Source organism: Stegodyphus dumicola, chromosome 5 (assembly GCF_044657685.1).
Source record: "Stegodyphus dumicola isolate Sdum_Otavi_A_Nest chromosome 5, ASM4465768v1".
In the NCBI taxonomy this organism is placed as follows: Eukaryota; Metazoa; Arthropoda; class Arachnida; order Araneae; family Eresidae; genus Stegodyphus; species Stegodyphus dumicola.
In genome coordinates, this window is record NC_140772.1 from 216,815,941 (window position 1) to 216,838,047 (window position 22,107).

At 30.7% G+C, this 22,107-nt stretch overlaps 1 protein-coding gene across 1 annotated transcript in view; it reads left to right on the forward strand.

The window, feature by feature from the left end:
* The window catches only part of CHMP2B (Charged multivesicular body protein 2b), a 52,129-nt gene that overhangs the window by 700 nt on the left and 29,322 nt on the right, over positions 1-22,107 (forward strand). The window contains exons 2-6 of the mRNA XM_035359905.2: positions 1,514-1,605; positions 7,403-7,444; positions 11,582-11,683; positions 17,693-17,743; positions 20,501-20,603. Of these exons, the coding sequence (XP_035215796.1) occupies positions 1,514-1,605; positions 7,403-7,444; positions 11,582-11,683; positions 17,693-17,743; positions 20,501-20,603 (390 nt within the window). The remainder of the gene's footprint in view (positions 1-1,513; positions 1,606-7,402; positions 7,445-11,581; positions 11,684-17,692; positions 17,744-20,500; positions 20,604-22,107) is intronic.

The following is a 22,107-nucleotide window of genomic DNA, read 5'->3' on the forward strand; positions in this document are numbered from 1 at the left end:
TATGTTTTGTGGTTCTTCAAAGAAAAATTACTCTAAGTACTAAAATTTTGATATTGAAATTTTTGATAAGTCGAGCTGAATTCCCGTAGATTATATGCTCTTAAAATTAATCTTAAATTTCCTTGACGAGTAGAATTTCATTAGTTCAAAATACTTGGTGCTTGATCCTTAATACATGATCCTTCCTCAAAATTTTGCAACATATTAGAAAAATTTCTGGCCATTTCCTAAGTTTTAGATATACTGATATTATTTGATTCTTGTAAAGTTCTACATAAAATTTCTGCTGAAAGTTATATTGTTAACTTTATTATTTGTGTTTGACCTTCTATATAAATTTGTTATATTGTTAACTTTATTATTTGTGTTTGAACATCTATGTAAATTAAAGGTGCTATTTATGCAGCCAAAAAATTATATAAAATATTCAGAGTCAAATATTTAAGGCTTCATAAGATGGAGCTGTATGCTAGAACACATATTGTTTGCATTCCACTTGCTGCAGCACACAATAGAGCACATTTAACATGGTGCAGACAACATGCGTCTTGGACCAGACTTCAGTATAGAACCATGCATTTTACAGATAAGTCGAGATTCAGCCCAGATACTGAAGTGTATATAGGCATACCTGTATCTGGAGATAGCCTGGAACACGACCATAGTTACGTGTGAGAGGTGACCGTACTCTGTATTAAACTCTGATGTGATGAGATTTAAATCCATTCTGGTTCCCGGCATCCTGTTAGGCAATGTAACAGCCCGAGGTCGGTGGTGAAAGAATCATAGGGTTCTATATTAGACTTATTTTCAGTTTGATATTGCAGCATGGGTTTTTATATCCTCGCACAATGAGCTTTATCGATAATCTTGTTTGCATAAAATGTCTTTTGAATGGTATGTATTTTTCTATGTTATTAATGTATATTTACACTAAATTTCATTAAAATCTATCCATTAGTTTTTCAGAAATTTTATATAATGATTAAATTCTCTTAATTTTGTGCAGAAATGTATTTAAAATCTTATGTTGCCTTAATAAGTAGCAAAATTTCAGTTTTACGGTTGCTTTACTTTTAAATATAGGATGCTTTACTTCAATTACTTCTGTGTTGTTATTTATGTCAAAGCCATGCTGCTCTTTTTTTTTTTATTATTATTTTTCATTTAATTTTGTGGCTATCATAATGTTAATTAAATTGCTTCATCTTAGTAATGTTTCAGTAGTTAATCATGATAATTTTTACCTGATACTTATACTGATGTAATGAAAATTATAGTGTCAGTAACTGAACCATTATCTATAGTGTTCTCTGAATTGATGATGAAACAAATGATAAATTGGTTGGAATATTGGCATGTTTCAAGTTTTTGATTAAAAATTTAATTATGAAATTTGAACATTTAAATTAGTTTGTTTTTAAACTGTTATGATACTATAGTATGATATTACACTATATATGTATGCATCATTAAATTATTAATTATTAATTATTCTATGTTTTCGTTTTAGAGCTTATGCGGGAACAAAATAAGATATTACGTCGTGCTCAGCGTGATGTAGAGAAAGATAGGCGAGATTTAGAAAGGCAAGAAAAGCAGCTGGTAAATAAATATGATAATTCTGTAGACATTCCTGTAGATTGAATTTAGCTCTTTAAATTTTTAATTTAGTATTGAATCCCTATTTATTGGAAATGGTAGAGGGGTGAGGAGGCAAACATTGGGCCAGTGGAGTTTGTAAACCACCCATTTGCAATTTCTGAAAATCAACTTTTACTCATTTCATTCTTTAGATGTATTTTTTTAAAGTAAAATATGATCTTAATATAGCTTGCATTAAAAGTATTTAACAGTGAAATCTCTGCTCAAGTGATAGCTGTTCATCAAATAGTAGCATTGCACAATTTCTTGTAATTGCAAGAAAAAACATTAACAGTTGATGAGTATTTAAACAATGGACAAGGAAGAGTTTCAACAGTGGCACACGAAGACTTATTGAAAAAATTGACAAAATAATGTCATCTTGAGGAACTTTGTCAAAATCTGTAAAAGTTTTATTTTTATTGATATGCTACTGAATACAACAGCACCGGAAAGCAGCACTGCTTAACACCAGTACGATGATGTGGTAAGGCAGAGTGGTTATATGGCAAGCCTAATGGTTTGAGTTTCCTTGCTTTGGTGCCATTGTGTTTGAGCAAGAGCAAATGCAAGCAACACTCTGGCTGTTTGTCTTAGTTTATTTTAAACTGCCAAACAAATCAAGCTCTTTTAAACTGTTTCTTGATTTTGGCATCAAATATCGTGGTTTAAAAATTTTTATTTTCACTATATGCATGAGTAAACCTTCAATATCGAAAAGAAAATGTGAGAAGGATATTGCAGATCATGATTTTAAAACTGGGAGGAACAATTTTTATTTAAGCATCAAAACACTGTCAAGCCTTTTTGTTTGATATTGCGAATTTGTCTATCAGTGCTTAAAAACTTTCACCTAGACCAACGTTTCAAACAACTGTGTAGTGATTTAAACAGCAAATATCCTGTTAGATCGCACTTGTGAATGGAATTTATCAATTAAAAAAAATCTTCAGCCAGTCAACTATCTTTGTTCTAGACGAGAAATAATGAAACGATAGTAAACGCTTTTTATGAACTTTCTTTGTTGTTAGGCCACAAGAAAAAAGCCTGTTCTGATGAAGAGGAGGTAATAAAAATTAGACTTTAATTATTTGATCAAAATATCAAATATTAAAATCTGTTGTTAACTCTGTAGCACACTATATGACAGATTAGGAGCTCGAGCTCTAAATTGTTGATGATTGCGTGAGCTTTTCCCAGAAGTAACAGAAGAAGATGGCAAGTTACTCCTTCAATGTAGTATACACTGGCTTTCCAAAGGAAATGTACTTGCAAGATTTTGATGTTTGAAGAATTTGAATTGAATTTTGTTTTAAAATATATAGAGAAAAAGGAACTACTCTTATATACACCCTCGCTTGGCGACAAATTTCTCGCCAAATATTTTTGGCAAGAAACTCCACGGTGCCATATTATTATCTAAATTTTTTGTCTACATTTCAAACTTTAAGCCTAAAATGTCTCCAAAAACGCGGTTTTCACGCATGCAAAAACCATGTTTTAAACACACAATTTCAGCTAAAAATCCAAAACAAAAACAAAAAATTTAGATAGCAAAAACATAAAGTTTCTAACCAAAAATATTTGACAAGATTCCATGTACACAGCGAGATGTTTTAACTTAGAAAAAACATCTACGAATTGCACAATCTAGGCAGCAAAGGAATCCACGAACTACGCACAGCTCACTTTAATAAATTAACATAACAATAATAAATTTCAATGAATACCATATACACCGCATTCTGTTTTAACTTAAAAAAACATATACGAATTGCACAATCAACACAATCATTGCTCACAAATCAACAAAATAAACTAAAATAACTAAAATTAGGATTTTACTTTGCACACAATCTAAAATATCTTGCCACCACGTCTCTCATTGCAACATAGGCTATTTCAAAACACGCATGACAAGAACCAATTGAACCACTGCAGCAAAAAAGTTTTTCAATGTCAAAAGGGTTGCCAAACAAACAACATCGTCCCCGAAACCATTGCACCAAAAACCAGCACAGAACGCATATCGCCACATTTGGTGATCTTAGGGCATATATAAGAGTAGAGCCGAAAAAAAATATGAACTGCTCAGTGACTTGTAAAGATTGTATTTACCTACCCTACTTGGTCATATATCTGTCTTTTTTTTTAATGAACAAATTTTCCTTTTTTATCCTGATTTTGGAGAAAAAAGATAACACATTTCACATTAACACAGGAACTAGCTAGCAAAACTCAATAATGCTCCAAACTATGACAAATTAAAAAGCTTAATATCCATTTTGCAGGATTCATTCATTGCTAGGTTTCATGATTTTAATAATAATAAAAAAAAGATAATAAAAAAAAGTGCTGTTTTTTTCACAAATGATTTTTCAATCTCTCTGCAAGATGTTAATTATTACCTACCTGAAATCCAAATCGAACTTATAGACATACAGCACCATACTACACTGAGAAGCCAATATAAAGAACTTATTTCAAGTGCAAATGATCCTAATTATAATGAATTTTAGAAATTTATACTAACAAGCAATTTTCTAAAATTTGTGAGAAATTATTGTAGGTTTGGATCGACATGTTTATGAACAAATGTTTTCTGTTATGAACGTAATAAAATCAAAATATCATTCAAGATTAACTAGTATGTACCTAAAACACCCAATTTTGATAGCATCTTTAAGAACTAATTCTAATACAGATGACTTAGTGAAAAAATTGCAAATTCAAAAGCCACATTAATTAACTACTAACTGTTTAATAATTATTTAGCGTTAAACATTTCAGATTATTCATTTTCATTTTATAAGTAACCTAACTGAATGAACGTTTAAAAATGTTTATTAACAATAAAACCTAATTTTAATCTTTTGTTTTATCCATCATATTTTTTAAATCTCCACTAATCCACTTACAGTGGGAAAAGAACTGTTCTATTTGTGTAAAAATCCCATAATCCACATATAAATAACATTATATTTTTTTTACCATGTTAGAAAAGCGGAAGTGGTGTGCATAATTTTTTTTTTCAGATAGTACCACTCTTCCCAGAATGGGTTGCCATCCCTGATTTAAAGTAATATAAGTATATGTAAATTGATTTAAATACATACATACCTAGAAATTTATAGGTTATTTATTTCTACCTCTAACTTACGAAAATAATTCATATCATATGAATTTTCTGAAAAAAAGTTATTGAAAACGGTGTCATCTCGGCTAGTTTAGATAGACAGGCTTTTGCTGTTTCAAAAAATTTTTAAATGCATGTTGTTATTTGTCATTATATGTTACAAAGAAATACAGTCAAAAGTTTTTAATCCGGACTCGTTGCGACTTCCGGATTATCGGATTTTCCTGATTGTAGATCATCAGTTTAAATCTTGTAAGATGGCATGCAGAAATTATAATATTAACAATATAAAACCGTAATTTATAAAATAAAGAGCAATTATGATCTAAAGAGTATCAAAATTTACCAAAAAAAAAAAAGCTTTATATTTATTTGTTTACTTTATTAAACATTTCTTTCAATGCATGCGTAAAGCATACATTACGCATAGTCGAAATTAGAAAATTGCAACCAGAAAACTATTTGATGTGTATTCGTGATATTTATAATGACGAGGAATTTGATTTAAATCATATCAAAGACGGAGTATATCCAGATGAAATACTACATTTAGTAAGGAATTATAAGCCGAATAAAATAAAAACATCTGCCCTGAAGATAAGGTTAGTGCTGACAGATCAACTTCCAGTTCATGACGCACCGCATCGTTTCCTCCCCCCACAGAACAGCGTAAAATTGATAAACAGATTTCGGAATGATTAGAGAATCAAAGGATATACCGTATATACTCGCGTATAAGTCGATACCACGTATAAGTCAACCCCCCCCCCACTTCGACATAAAAAATTCGTAGAAAATAAGAAACCCGCGTATAAGTCGATCCTCCACTTCCGAAATCGATTGAGAAACTTCGAAAAAAATTTTTTAAGTACTACATTTATTCAAAATAATCTGAGAAAAAAAGTAAATATATGATAAAAAACACCTTGGTAAATTAACAAAATCAAAATCTTTCAACGGCTGATTCATGGTCAGATTCGCCAAACATTTCATAGAACTCTTCTGTCGTCATTGGCTCGTCATCATGCATATTTTCAGTCTCGAACTCTGTATTGTTACAATCACTACTACAGCCTTCGTCGTCATTTTCACTTTCAAAAACAGTATCATCTTCCGTGCCGTCTAGTTCGTTGCTAATACAACATTTTTTAAATGATTTTATAATCATTCAGAGGGTATTTCGCAGGCATTCGCATTTTTCAGGGGCAAAAACATAAAAATTTCCAAAAGTGTCCACAATTTTGGCCACCACTGTAGTTCATTACATAATTAAGTCATGAAATTACTTCAAGTAAGTGACTTATTTGATAAGTCGTCCAATTCGAGTGCGGGAAGAAAACAACTGCATTATACAAAGAAATTTTTGAACTTCCGATTCTTTTAATTTTTTATGGCCCCACGTATAAGTCGACCCCCCCCCCACTTTGAAGTCTTTCTTTGCCCAAAATATCTCGACTTATACGCAGGTATATACGGTACTTTTATCCATTTTTTGCAGCAATTCCACATTTTGTTTGATGGACATCGGAACATGCTTTCACTTTGTCGATCCTTTGGTAGCTCCAGAATCGGAAATTCTTTTTGACATAATCGAAAGTTCAGGCTTACTTTTATAAAATTGCTCTAACAGTCTGCAAAAAATAATAAGCCGGATCCAATTAGAAGATTAAGGAACAATGTAATCTGCAACATTAACTGAAATAGATAATTAGATAATTTTAGCTTAGCTTATACCGTCCGTTGTACATTAAACGCGCATGCATAAACGTACTATGCACATGTGTAGACGCATACGCGCATGCGTAAAGGTAATGCGTTGACGCATGCGCATAAAGTTTGTAGCTTTGAGGTCCGGACTAAAGACTTTTGACTGTATAATATTTATTTATGAAATCCAATCACTTTACATTGACTTCTACTGTGTTAATTACAGGAAAGGACATGTTAACTATTAGTTAACACTTAATAGTTAGCACTGATTTTAGCTTCACTAATTAATTCTTAGAATCATGCTTGAAAGTGTGTGCCATTATGCGAGATAAATTATTTTGTCTGCTGCCTTGTTGCTGTTAAGGTGCACTGAAGTTGATGGCTTTCCTGTACTGAAATGTTTGTAAATATAGCTTTATGATTGGACTTTAATTTCATTTTTGAAATTATATTTATTTGAAAATTACTTTGTTTATCAGCAATATCATTAACATATTGAAAAATGTAAAACTTACTGTTGTCTGTAATATCAAAAATTATATTTTAATTTCCTAGATGGCTTTCTCACTGACAGTTATTCAAATTAACCACTCAGAATCAGCATCCATTTTAGCTAAATGGTTTTCTGTTTAGCTTAGAAACGAAATTTTTGCTGAGTCACTAAGTTAAATATGAACTTAATTTATTAATAAAAAAAGGGATTTAAAATGGCTTTCAGCAAAGAGAATTAGTAAATCTAAAGGTATACTGATCATTTCAAGTAATGTGAAATAAAAAAGCATAGGGGCATTCATTAATCTGAACTATAAAAGAGGAAAATCAATGATTTTCCATATTTTAAAGTTTTAAAGATGTTTTATAGTTCAAATACTTTAGTTTATTAATTCTTTTCTTTTTTTTAAATGTGTGCAGGAAATGGAAATAAAAAAGGCAGCTAAACAAGGAAATAAAGAGGTAATAATCAAATATATTTATATACATTTACTTTGCTATTATTAAATTTCAGTAAACTATAAATATAAAAGTTTCTGTTATATAACATCTACAGATTGGTATATCTGATATGAAAAAATTTTCATGTTTGATACTTAAGACTAGTTGGCCACATATATGTTTACTGTTTAAATGTATAAAAATGAATTTAAACATTTTTTATATTCTGCTGTGATATCTATCTGGATACAAAATTATAAAAATGAGCGAGCAAGTGTATCCTTTTTTATTTTTTAAATTACTGATAGTCACATTAATGCTGCTCAAACAGAAAAGTGGTTTATGACTCTGACTGCCACACTGAAGGCCACAGGTTTGATCCCGGAGAAGGCATAGATGTAATTTGTCCATCCCTTCATAGGAGGCAACAGACTGCCTCCATAATCCTACCTATTAGTTGCCTCCATAATAAAGAGACTGCCACTCCTGGCCTTAGTAGTAGTGGCCAATGCCTGTATAAATGTCTAGAGCCAACCATTGGGGAAAAAATAGTACTTGGTTATTAATTTGAACATTAATTAGCTTTATTATTTCTTCCTTTAAATTTTCTATTTCAGTACATATATTTTTATTCTGATTATTTGGCTATGAAATGTGTTTTCTATTACTTTTCTAGAGATTTAGAGTTCCAATTAATTAGCTTAATAGTATGAAAATGGAAATTCCTTCTTTTATCATATAATTTAATTTTGCTGTGTTTAATAATTAGCAGGTCTAGGTATTCAATAGTATCTTGATTCGTATTCGTTTTATTAAGTGTTAAACTATTTGGATAAATTTTGAATTGCTCAAAAGCAGGATTATTGAAAGTTATAATATCATCTATGTATCTAAATGTATGTGCAAATAGCTTTAATTCATTCTTATTTAAACTTAGTTGGAATTTATATTCATAAGTAAAAAGAAATAGGTTACATATTTGTGTAGAACTGTTTGCTCCCATAGGAATTCCTCTCACTGTGATTCTAAAGACAAGCTGTGATTAGTTAATATAAGTTTTAATTTCCCTTTTCACGTACTGTTATATAACATAGAAAGGTATCAGATTTGGCAGAACGGATGAATTTAGGGGGAGAGCACCAAATCTAGAATCATTAATTTTGAGGTCGCCAATTATTTTTAAGGCAGCTATCGTATTTTCTTGTATCTTGCAGATATATAAGTAATGTTTTTGAAGCATAAATGTGATTGCATAGTGGCAGGCTGGAAAGACAAATGGATGACACCAACAGAAAAATTTATTAGATGAATTCCCAATCTTTATTTCCATGCATATAAAATTATCTCAGTAGATATTTATCAAAACATAATGAAATACAATAAATTTTTATGTACATTGGATTTTAAAAGAAATGATGTAGGCAGTTAAGCAAAGGCAAAGTGTTGATAGAGCAGCAGTTAGGGAAAGGAAGAGTGATGTGATTAATTCACCAACGGTATTTATACACATACTAAGTGTGATGTAACTGTAGAGACAAGCTATGATTGGTGAATTTGAGATTGTTATATAATCATGGAAAGATCTCGAATTTGTTAGAACAGATGAATTTAGGGGGAGAACACCAAAACTAAAATTGTTAATTTTAAGGTTGTCAGTTATTTTTACAGCAGAAAAGCATTAGTGAATTAGCAAAGCAAGAGAAAGTTCATTATATGAGAAAGAATCAGAGGCATAGCCGGCAGATTTTCCTATGCCCCTTCATGATTCATCACCATTCTCATATACAGAACTCCGAAGGGAGGAAGAAGAGAATTCTTGACCAGTTTCTCTTACCTCAATTGATGCAGTGGATGTCCTCCTTGTTTATCAAAATGCTCAGTGGTTTACCGTTAAGATCTATATGTTTTAACACATTCAGTGGTAAACATTTTGCAGTTACAGCATATATATATATATTCTTTTTCTACATTATTTCAGATTCCTAACTATTTGGAAGATTGAATTTTTTAAACAGTATTTCATTCTAAGCGAAACTTAATGCTGTTAATTTTCCTGAGCTCAGAATGGTTTTAATTTGGCACAAGTTTTTGTTAATTACAGTGGAAAGAAATTATTATTTGATTAATGATTACAAAAATTAAGATCAAAGTTTTGTTGTATAATTACTATTACAATCACTCATTTCTTTTCTGTTTATAGAGTCTCTCTAAAATGTTTCTCACTTATGAGGCAAGTTTTAACTTTTCTGAAATACTATTTAAATCAAAAATTGTATTCAGTGTATGACCATTCTAATATAACCATCGGTACATTTCCATTTTGCTGGCGCAGACGATAAAGTCTCCAATACTGGTACAACTGATGCCAAACACAATATCCTCACTGGTAACCATTTACGCCTCATTTTCAAAACAAGTCACAGCCATTTCTTACCAGATTGATTGTTTCTTTCAATACTGGCATACAATTAATTACACAGAATTTTTACCAGGTACTTCAGTTTTATGCCATAAGGCTATTCAGTAATTAAGTGAATTAGGATGCAATCACACCGCTCACCCAAGGAGAAAATATAGAAAAGGCAAAGTCAAGTGTTAAATTCATCAATTCTCATGAGAATGCACTAGTGAAGTAAAGCACTGCGGTTTTACATAACTTCTCACTGAGTAAGCTAATCGTACAAATTGAAATATTTCTTGCATTTAAATTTCTATAACAAATTAAGATTTAATTTGAAATTAACATAGATAATTACTGAGACAATTAGATTTTTGCAGCGTAGTTTACATGAGATGAGATCACTTGGGGTCACGTGATATGAACCAACAAATAAGAATGTTGAACCATGAAAGCATAGTAAACTCTTAAATTAATGTCTTTTTACAAATTTATTGTCTACTTATTGGCCTTTTACAAAATTTTAAACGATATTAAAATGTTTATGCCTTCAAAATAAAAAATTCTTAGAACTAACATTTGTTAACATTTTTTATGCATATACTGTATGTATACTGTATGACCAATAAAGTCTGCTTGGTGAGATTTGTGCCAGTGAAATGGAAAAGTACCTAATCGCCCACTGTTGTTTTGTTTTGACTGGAATACAAGAGTAACCGGAGTAAAAGATTGATTTTGGAAATGGCTCTTAAAATTGGTAAATGTCTTGAAGGGTATGTAAATGCACACTTTCTGAGAAAAAAATAGCTTGTATCAATAAATTGTAAAGCTGCATAAAAACTGAGATTATTACATCTCAAAGAAAGGTATTTTTAACATATTAAATTTCAAAGTAATAAAGCATCTAGCTGAAAGTAAAAAGGGAAAAGATGGGCGCAAAATCGCATCCTAAGGTTGTACAAATGTGGGTAAATATGAAGAAAGTGAAGTCTCTGAAAGAAAATCCACCGATTGAAAGATGTGTTGAACTGGAACTTGGAATATCTTCTGGCACTGTAATTAAAATCATTCATAAAGATTTGTAGTTAAAAGAGAAATTTAATACTAAAATTCATCTGCTTTTGCCAAAGCGTACTGTAGGAAGAAAAATAAATTATTGAAAATTGTATGAAAAACGCTTAGCTGCTAATAAATGGAAATTTATGGTGATATTCAATAAGGCATGTGTGTAACCAGAAAGTTCCTTTTATGGATTTAAAAAAAATAATAAACCTAAATTTAGTTTTGTAAAGTTAAACTGATTAAAAATTGCAATAAAATTACATCAATTTATGGGCCAAATCCCCATTTCCCAAGAAGAAGAAACTGCACTTCATTAGTGAATATGTTTCCTAACAGTGATATTAAGGAATGATAAAGATTGAGACATGAATGCCAATAGTTTGATGACATTTCATCAAGCTTTTGGAATTGGTATCTCCAAATGTTCTCCATTTAATACAAATTGGAATTATTTAATGCAATCTGAAATTTAGGTACTAAGTTATTTGATGGCATAAAATCATTTAGCTATAAAGTACATATTTATATAGAACTTTTGACATTAATATATTTTTGTAGTATATAGCTGCTGCAAAAAGTTTTATACAGTGGCAGTATCTGTATTTTGGTAATATTTTATTTATATTGGAATTCTGCAAGTTTTATCTTATGCAGATCATGTTATTTTTGATAATACACATTCATGTTATTATTTTTAGGTCTGTGCAGTTTTGGCAAAGAATCTTATTCAAGTCAGGAAGCAAAAAGCTAGAACATACACTGCATCTTCAAAAATACAGTCTATTGGTTCTCAAACTAAGGTAAATAGTTACTTTTATGAAGGAGAGGGATATAAAGTAAAAAATACTAGCAAATATATAATTGATATTGCTGCATGTTAAAACATTTATTGTCCCCTTCATTTATGTGATATAAATTTTTTGTTTTTGTGCAACAAAATTTCTACTCAGTATAATTTTGACTAACGTATAATATTTTTTATATTTATTATTAATCGAAGGAGATGGCATATTTCTTCATAATAAAATTTAGTCAGAGTTGAATATTTTGTTTACATCAAGAATGGTCTGAAAATTTTGTTTGTATGTTATATAATATACAGGGTGTCCCATAAATGTTGCAACAAACTTCTGGGGGAGATAGGGCACATCATAAGGATTAAGTATTGCATAAGAACCCATGCCCACAAATATCATTGTACGCTGCCAGGCGGCTGTACAGGAGTGCTAGTGAAAAGTGAGGATTGCCTCATTTGGGTGGTAGGTACCATATGAAGAACATGGAATGCTATATGAATGGGACAGAATTGTTGTTTGATGGAACAACTTCACTACTATTATTCATTTTTCTGCAGCACTGAGATTGTTTGTGAAATGCTAATTAGCATTCAGCATGCTTCGAGAACTTGCTTGCTTTTAGAAAGGTGAGTTATCAACACTATTTAAGTAACATTAACTACTGCCATAGTGTAGGCCATTGGTGCACTATTCCTCCTTTTCAGTAAAAAAATTATGTGCATCATGTGAAATACTTATCTAAATTGCTTTTCATGTGGAGCCTTGCAATACTTTTCATTAACCGTCTGAGTAAAGAAACTTTAACATTTATATATAAATTATAAATGATTATGAAGTATGATAATATTAGAAGAGTTTGTCATACAAATTTGTGCATCAAGAATGGGACAAAATCTTATATATGTAAGTGCAATGCTGATATAAGTTGTTACAAAATAAAATGCAAAGGGTAATTTTTTATAGGAAAAACTACGAAAATTTGGAGGTTCTAGTGCCCTGTTGGACTGCTCTTGAATGAATAAACTCTATGGTATGGGCAATCATTGAGACATATAGGCTCCATATTCTGTACTGCAATATCTTATTTCACAATTGTTGTAAGTGCGCTTCTGGTTTAACCAAACCTCTATGCTCTCCAGCTTGTTGTCGCAAAGACATGCTGAGATAGCACTTATCCATCATAGTGCCATGGATCAATATTAGAATTGACAAAATGTTGAATGTGATGGCATCACATACAATCACACCTGCTGTGGAAGTGGTGTGCCACTGTAAAATGTAGGCACATAGTTTGACTACATCGTGTGCCATCTGGACACAGGCAGCACTTTGAGTAAAGGCCAATGTGTCTGTACATGTCATTCTAAAGTGAAGGCAAGATTGAGGCTTCCACAAAGGTCTGCTGTTATTATCACAGCCCAAGTTGAATCTGTTTGTCGCTGAAAACAACATAGTTCTATTCAGTTGCAATCTGGTTCCGTAGAGCATGACATCACTTCAGTCGTAATCAATGGTGCATGGTGTCATTGGCTGGACACATAATGGGGATGCAAAACTAAATGGCCTTCAGCCAGGGATCTTGCAAGTGGGCAGGTATAGGGGGCTTTATTGAAAGTGTTGCCTATGTCCAAATGGCAGACAAGTGCAGTCAGACTGTGTGAGTGAAGTGATGTCATGATTCTCTTGGCAACTGGCATGCTGAGGGTATCTCAAGCATAGCCGCCATGTACAAGACTGCTCTTTCATTCTCTGGTCTCAACACCTCCTTAAAATTAAGTCAGAATGGCCTAAGTGGCTCAGATTACTCACTGAGCTGACCACCAACTTCCATCCTCTTCCCCTCTCAAACTCTGATAGCCTATCATATTGTCTTCGATAGTAGTATAAAGACATTCCTTGTTAAAAAAGGCCCTCTGCAACAGATTAATTACAGGCAAATTTTTTTCTGCATCCCTCTTTTAAGTAAATTCAACCCTTTTGGTGACATATGCAATGCACAATCAGTTGCATATCTGCCTGATATGTACATTTTTGTAAAATTTGTTGTGAAATTTAATCAGTAATTTGGAATTTACCTCGGTATACTTTTTTTAAAATTTTGTGCCAAGAGTAATTTACTTTGCTAACTTATGGCAACCTATTTCAATTGTTCTTTCATTCTGTACGAGCAGAAAAAAAGTATTGTTTTTTCTCTCGTACATATCATTTTACTTCATATTATATTTTTTAATCATAGTTGTTATTTTTAGACACCTTTTTCTTTTTAGAATTTTTTACTTATTTGTGTGGTTAAGTTACAGTTCTTCAAATAGTTATTTTTAAAATTCTGTTTATTCATTCACATTGTGTACTTTAAACATGTTTATTCATATAAATATCTTTTTTTTAATTTGGTTTTATTTGAATAGTATTTCTTTCAAAAGAATATTTTATAACCCAGTAGTCAGAAAGCCTTTGAAAATTGTATTTTGTATTAAAAAAGAAGATACCATAAAGCTCGGTTAATTCTTCTAAAAAGACGTATAAATGAGAAAATTGTATTACCTACATTTTAATTTAGAAGGATATGCATATAAACAATTTGCCATGATTTTATCCCATTACTTTCTGCAATTATGTCATCCTACATTTAGTTTGTAAAAATATTATCCAGATTTTGGAATAAGTTCAAATTTTTCATTTTTTTAAGTCACAAAAATCAAATAGTATAATGCACAAAATTCTAAATTTTATGCTTATAAATAAATAAAAATCATTAAAAAATTAAATATTTTCTTAATGCCTTAAATTTTTCTTCTTAATTGCCTGAAGAAAGCTTAACAATTAACAATGCCTTAACAATTTTCTTGAGACATTCTACAGATATATCTATAATTGTCCTTCCTTTTTTATTTGCTATATAATAGTCACTTTTGAAACAGCTGTTTTCTGCAACGTTCCTAGATTTGTGTGCTTTTTTAGTTCAGAGTGCTTCCGAGTCTCGCTGTTAGTATTTTTAACCATCTCTGTTTAAAAATTATATTCTGGTTTAAGACTCTTGCCAGCCCATGCTTTAGATTTGCCCTAGTAGAATATATTAGCCAGTTTATTCTTTTTAATGTGTAATGCTTCTTCCAGTCTTTTCCTATCTTTAGCTTAGCTTCCAAGAACACCAAGTGAATACAATAAATAATAGCAAATATAACTAAATGTTCATTTGCACTATGGCTTGGTAGTGTAAAACTTAGCATGTTAACAAATGTTTTTATGCCTGAGAAGGATAATACACTTTAAATCAAATAATAAATTAGAATGTGTAGGATTGCTATTATAACTGGAAACTAGAATTAAAATCCCACAGACTCTATTAGACAGACAGCACATGTGCACTACATCTTAAACAACTCACAATATATAGAAAGAAGATTTAAATAGCCTTTCTATTTTACTCTCAGTTTGAACAAAAAGGCACAACTTGTACTACAGATAAAATTTCCACAACTTATGAATATTTTAAATTAACAGAACAGACAATGTATTTTAAGCATCGGGTGGCAAGAATGCTAAATCCAGAATATAATTTTTAAACAGAGCTGACTAAAAGTACTAACAGCAACATACAATTACCAGAAGCTCTCTTAGCTGAAGATTAAAAATCGTCAGCTAAAATACATACAAAGCTAATTTGCATTCTGGTGCGTAATGTGAAAAGGAGAAGTTACAGTAAAGATTTAAATCCATAATAACTTGTTATGGTATTTACATAAGATACTTTACAAATCTAATAACCTAGCTCATAATTTAAACCATGCCACTAGTGGCTGAGCAGTTAAAGATTGCTTATCATTTGTCTTGGAAACCAACCCAGGTGAATGAGCTGGCTGCAAGGTTTTTGTGATTTCACCATCTGCTACATGAACATGAGCCATTTTTTATTAGAAAAGTCCCCCATGAAGTTATTTTTTCTTTTAGGCAGATAGTAGTTTCCATGTGCTTTGCCATATTTAAATAATCGAACAAGCATGATTTGTAAATGCATGTTTCTAAACTAAGAAAAGCAGAAAGTCACTGAATGTAATGATTAGAATTGAGGTCTTGACAAATCACTATTTTACTTTTAAAAATGTGTTTATCCTAATGTGTTTATTCTAACATTTATTATAACATAACGTCTTTAAAAACGTGTTTACATAAAACATATTTTACCTTGGAAAAAAAGGGTCTTATAAATAGGGGCTCTCTCAAATGTAATGGCAGCTTGTTTAAGAAATCAGTATGCAGTAAAGGTTGTGAATTATCTTTGGTCTTGACACATCTTTAAAATCATTTTTATTTACTGCCTTTGCTTCACACAGAAAATAAGATAAAAATCTTATATTCTAGTAAATCTGCTGCTGTTAAATATTTCTGTAGTAGAAGATATCATGTTTTATGTATATTTTTGACATATTGTTTGAAACACTCGGAAATATTGAATGCATATCTGATGCATAATTTTAATGTTAAGTTAGCAAAATTAATTTCATTGCATATAAAATGAAGTTAAGTAAAATAGCAGAAAATAAAATGGTAAAGGTAAAAATTTACTCTTATGAAAGCAAAAAACTCTTTAAATTTTTGATTAATATTCTTAATGATTTTAAAAAATAGCTTTTCAATGTATTGTTAATAAATATTTATTAAGCATTATTAATAAAAATGAAAATAAATTCCTCATGAATGATCCTCAGTAAAAGTTTATTTGGAAATTTAAGGTTCAAAATAATTCATTAAAGATTATAACAAAATACTTAAACCACATTTGGTGTTATTATCGTTTATAGCAAATATGCCAAATTTCAAAATGCACCATTATATGAATTCACAATTAACATATATCTTGGGAAATTTTGAATAAAAAAACTTAATTTTTTGCAGATATAACTAGATAGGTTATAATTCAAAATTCTTTAAAAATACAAATTTAAAAAAATAAATCATAAAAAGTGCATGAATTTTATTTGGATTGAACCTAAGTTTTGAATTCTAAAAGAAGGAATCAAGTTAAGTTTAATAATAACAATAAAAAGAGATATTAAGAAATATATACCAAATTCGATTGATATTGGGTGGCTAAATTTTTCAAACCCAATTTAAAAAAAAAACTACCTAGGCGATTTTGTTCGAATGTAATGCAGCACTTTGCCATAATTTAACATGTTGGATTGAAACAAGGAAAAAAATTAGTATGTCATTTCAGAATGTCCGATTTTTTTTGTCAGAATATGTATGTTAGAACAATGCTAGATATAAATCTAATATATATTCTAAGTTGTGCTTTCGAGGTGAATTTCATTGATCATCCCAGTAAAATGGGAGATGTAGAACTGTCCTTTTGTTTGACGCTGTGTACATTCATGCCAAGTTTAGTTACAATGGAATAATTATTTCTTGGTGTGTATTATGGCATTGAATATATGCCATAATGCACACTCAAATGAATACTTGAGTTGTATATGAATATGTGTATTTATATAACTTTGATGCTTTAATGTCAAAATATTTTTATTAACATTGTTTTAAATTTCTTTGTAATAAGAAAAGGGGAATGAACAGAAGACTAAACTTGAAAAGAACATTCTTCTTTTATTTTTGAATGTTCAATAACACGTATATAAGGTTTTAGAAAGTTAAGTAACAAAGTCACTAAGTAATTCTATAGCAGATGGACTTGAATACATAGTAGATGGACTTAGACAATAACTTTAAAAATCCAATTTATTTTGAAAGTTTTATATGTTATTTTAATGTTATTCATTTCAAATAAAGATGCAAGTATTTGCCACATAACATTTGTATTGATTATGACTGTTTCTAGTAATGTTAAAAATTACTTCTTTTATATCATTTTAGAATTTACCACAACTTTATTTTTCTAGGGTTTTTTTTTTCAAAATTAAGTTTGTAGTATTTTCTCTTTATAATTCATGTATATATTTTCACACAATTCATGCGTATATTTCCCCAATAACCTCATTGCATTTTTTATTTTAGAGTATGCATTCCAGTTCAAAACTTGCAAATACTATGGCAACTACTACTAAGGTAATTTATTTTAGAAACTAGTATATATCATTTTTCTCTTTTAATTTGTTATTAAATAATAAATAAAGAGTACTCAGATATTATGCAATATATGCAACTACCTTAGTAGAAATTGTCACATTTTTCAGAATGGGCCAAACTCTGGCAACCATGCTCATTACAGTCCTATAGTCAAGCAAAGTAGCATTTGTTTTAGCTGTTTATGCTTGACACGTGTGCAGTAGACATTTTTCCTAGATGGTAACTTACTTGACCATAAATACAGATTTCAGCCACGCATATCTGCTGAGGAGTGCACTGCATTGAAGATGAAAAATTTAACATAAACTTCGGTACTATTTATTCTGTTATAAGGGCTGGATTCAGAAATGTATGTATGTATGCATGCATGTATATTTATGTGTATGTGTATATACACATACATATGTAAATATATATAAACAAGCATACGCAAATACATGCATACATACATCTCTGAATACGGTTTTGATAACAAAGGAGTACCGAAATTTCTTTTCATATGCACAAAATAAATTTTTTAACACTAATCATAAACCAAAAGAAAAATATTTAATACTGTTTAGATGAAGAATTGCTATTTTTTTATTTAGATAAACCCAGATACCCAAGAATTTATTTACTCAGGACTTGGAAAAACATTCCGAAATAGACTTTATTGTTTTTTCACTCGTATTTAGGTTTCTGAATTGCTTTAAATTAATGCTGTAGTTGTATGTAATGTGGAATCATGAGTTAACCTTATTTCATATTATTTCCTAAAATATTCTTATGTGATATTTCTCCCATGTTTATGATAAGTTCCTCTTTTGAAATTTATTAAATTTTTTTGGATACTCTTGTTTCATTTAGAGTTGGCAGTACTGGAATTTACTACCCACTTCATGGTGCATAACAAATTAGGCACTGTTGTGGAATAATAAAGGACAATTTAAATTGAGAAAATAAAATTATGTACATGATCAGGGATGATAAATCTTAAATCCATAGGACTCGGAAGGAAAGTTCAGAGACATGAAGCTGCTTACTGAGTGGAGCTCATGTTTTGCATCAGAACTTCATAGCTTTGAATCTTTAAAAAATATTTGTAGAGACACAGGTGCAGGAAAAAATATAATTATTAATGAATGATACAGAATAGAAGCTCGACGAAGTAAAAGTGAGCTTTTATGAATGGGAGAAGAAAAATATAAAAGTGCTGTCAGAGAGGCTCGAAACATTGACCTAAACCTCTTCAATACTAAGTGAAGTCTTTGGTCATGCTGCTATCTGCTGTGCTAATATTGACATGAAAAGTAGTGGGATAAAATTGAAGACACCTGAAATTAAGAAGGAGCGATAATGATGTAAGCAAACAATTATATATAGAGATTTAATATTAAATGTCAACATGTTAAATATATGTGCTGTGTAAGGCCTGGAAAAGTCATCCTCTGGAATAACTTCATAGTTGAAGATTTCAGCAAAGTTTGTTTCAGCATTACAGTAGGAATTTTTGATTATCTTATTGAGATAATCCTTAATGTAATCAATCTTTAAATCTTTTGCAGATTTGTTTCTGAGAAATGTATAAGTTATTTCTCCTTCCTTTTTGCATCTCTTCATGGTGTAATTGGAAGCATACTAAATGCATATTCGAGAGGTTCAGTGTTTGAGTCCTGGTGAGGGCATTGCACATTTTTTATGTCTCTTGCTAAAAAATCCCATTGACTTTACAAATGGCATTCAAACTAAAAGGTGTTGGATAATACTTTGTCACCACTAGGATTTGGCGATTTTTTCCCTCATCCCCATTCTCCCTTTAAAAGAAAGTATGCAAGGTATTTTCTCTGTCCTTTCCTCATGACTTTGTTATGTAATGGGAAGCATTCTTGACACATATTTAAGAAGTCCAATAATGCAAAAGAATTACAGGCAGATTTGAAGAAGAATGTTAGTGTTTTATTTTTATAATGTGTTATGTAATCTTTATTTAATAATTCAAATTGCTAAAGTACGTTTTCTTTTTATATGTTGATAATGTTTACCAATTTATGATAAATATCAATAACTTGAGAACCTTTCTTAAAAAAAGGTACAAAAAACCATCAACTCAGATGTGATAAATAACTTTTATCTTTTCATATGTAAAAAATTGCCATATTTTGCCAAGGTGGTTGCATTAATATGTGAGTACCAAATAATGTTTGAAAATAATTGTAATTCATGTGCGAATCTGTAAATTGCATGATCAGAAGCAGGGTTAGTAAAACAGATAAACAGTGAACTGAAATGTAACAAGCTATAATAATAAGTATCGAATGTTGAGTATATAATAAGTATTGAATGTTGGATTTTTTTTTTTTTTTTTTTTTTTTTTTTTTTTTTTTTTTTGTCAGCATTTTAAGTCTTTGGTTAGCTTGTAATGAAATATCGGTTGCTTATGCATAAAGTAAGTTTTCATTCTGTAGCATTAAATTTTTTGTTCTCATTAGACATATCACTTTTTAAATATTATTCTTGGTAATGGTTCCAGATTTCTGATTTTGACAACAAGAGATTCAGTTTTGTTAAAATGTGCATACAGGTAATTAGTAAATGCCCTTGCAAAATCGAAAGCATTTAATTTTTACTTCTTTTAAAATGAAAATATAGCATTTTTACATGATTTTTAAATATATTTCATTAATTATTTATTGTATACTTAAATTACTTTACCTCTCTAAACTTTACTTCACTTATTACACTTTACTTCCGTAGACTATGGGTGCAGTAAATAGAGAAATGAATCCTCAAGGCATAATGAAAACAATGCAAGATTTTGAAAAGGAGTCAATGAAAATGGGCATGACAGAAGAAATAGGTTTGTTTCTTTCTGTGTATATTACATAAAATTACTTTTGATTTTTTTAGGAATATTTCAGAATTACTCTAGAACAGGGGTCTCCAAACTTTCCAGCCTTAGGGCCATACTGATTACTCCAGTAAGTTCCGAGGGCCAAAACCATATTATCATTGTTGCTGGTGGTAAAAAGTGAAATAGTCCACTGATGAAAAAAAATGTCCGAAAAAGTACGCAACGTTTAAAAAAGGCTGCAAATCGGACTAAAGTCCGCAAAATGGCAACACTGCATATTATTAATTTTCCTGTCATTATCTGTAATTTCTAGATTAGTCGTAGAGTACGAGCCATGAGGAGTAACGTGACACGACATCTGGTGGACACAAGCGGAAATAGGTAGTACCTTCTATCGCTAACAGATGGCACTAATAGCACGTACAGAAGTCAGTTCCTATGACATTGTTGTGAAATAAAATAGTGCGTACCTCCTTAAAACGTGTTTGTGCATGTTTAAGTTTAAGACATCTTTGTAACAGTATTTTGATTTGAATTGTTGCTTTTGTGTGTGATTTAGTAGTATGGAAAAGAAGCGAAAAATTGATAGTGAATGCAGAAAATTCAAAGATCAGTGGAACATTCAGTATTTCATGATTGAGTCCAGTAACAAGGTGGTATGTTTGATTTGCAATGAAATCATAGCCGTTCTCAAAGAATATAACATTAAACGTCATTATGAAACAAAACATTTTCAAAATTACTCAAAATATACAGGAAGTTTGCGCACAGAAAAATTCGAAGCTATGAAGCGCAGATTGAAATCGCAGCAATCTTCATTTACAAAACTCAAAACTGAACAAGAGGCTGCAACTCGTGTCAGCTTTCGTGTGGCTCTTGAAATTGCAAAATGTGGAAAACCATTCACCGATGGAGAAATGATCAAAGAATGCATAATTGCAGTAGCCGAAGAAATATGCCCTGAAAAGGTAAATTTATTAAAAACTGTCAGTATGTCAGCAAACACTGTGGCTCAAAGGGTAGAAAACATCACTGAAAATATATCCTCTCAACTGTTCGACAAAAATGGACATGTTGAGTGGTTTTCTTTGGCCTTGGATGAGTCAACGGATGTGTCAGATACTGCTCAGGTGTTGATTTATATTCGAGGAGTAGATAAAAGCTATGAAGTGCATGAAGAACTTCTTGATATGTATAGTATTCATGGCACAACTACTGGTACAGATATTTTTAAAGGAGTTGAAATGGCCATTAATCAAAAGAACCTTCGATGGAAAAACTTGAAATGTATTACAACTGATGGATGCAAAAACATGAGTGGGAAAGATAAAGGTGTGGTCGCTCTTGTGTCAAAGGCTGTAGAAAATGACGGTAGTTCAAAACCATTAGTCTTACATTGTATCATTCATCAACAGTCTTTGTGCGGAAAATGTTTGGATATGTCTGAAGTTCTGAAACCAGTCATATCAACTGTTAATTTTATCAGATCTTTTGGGCTGAATCACCGACA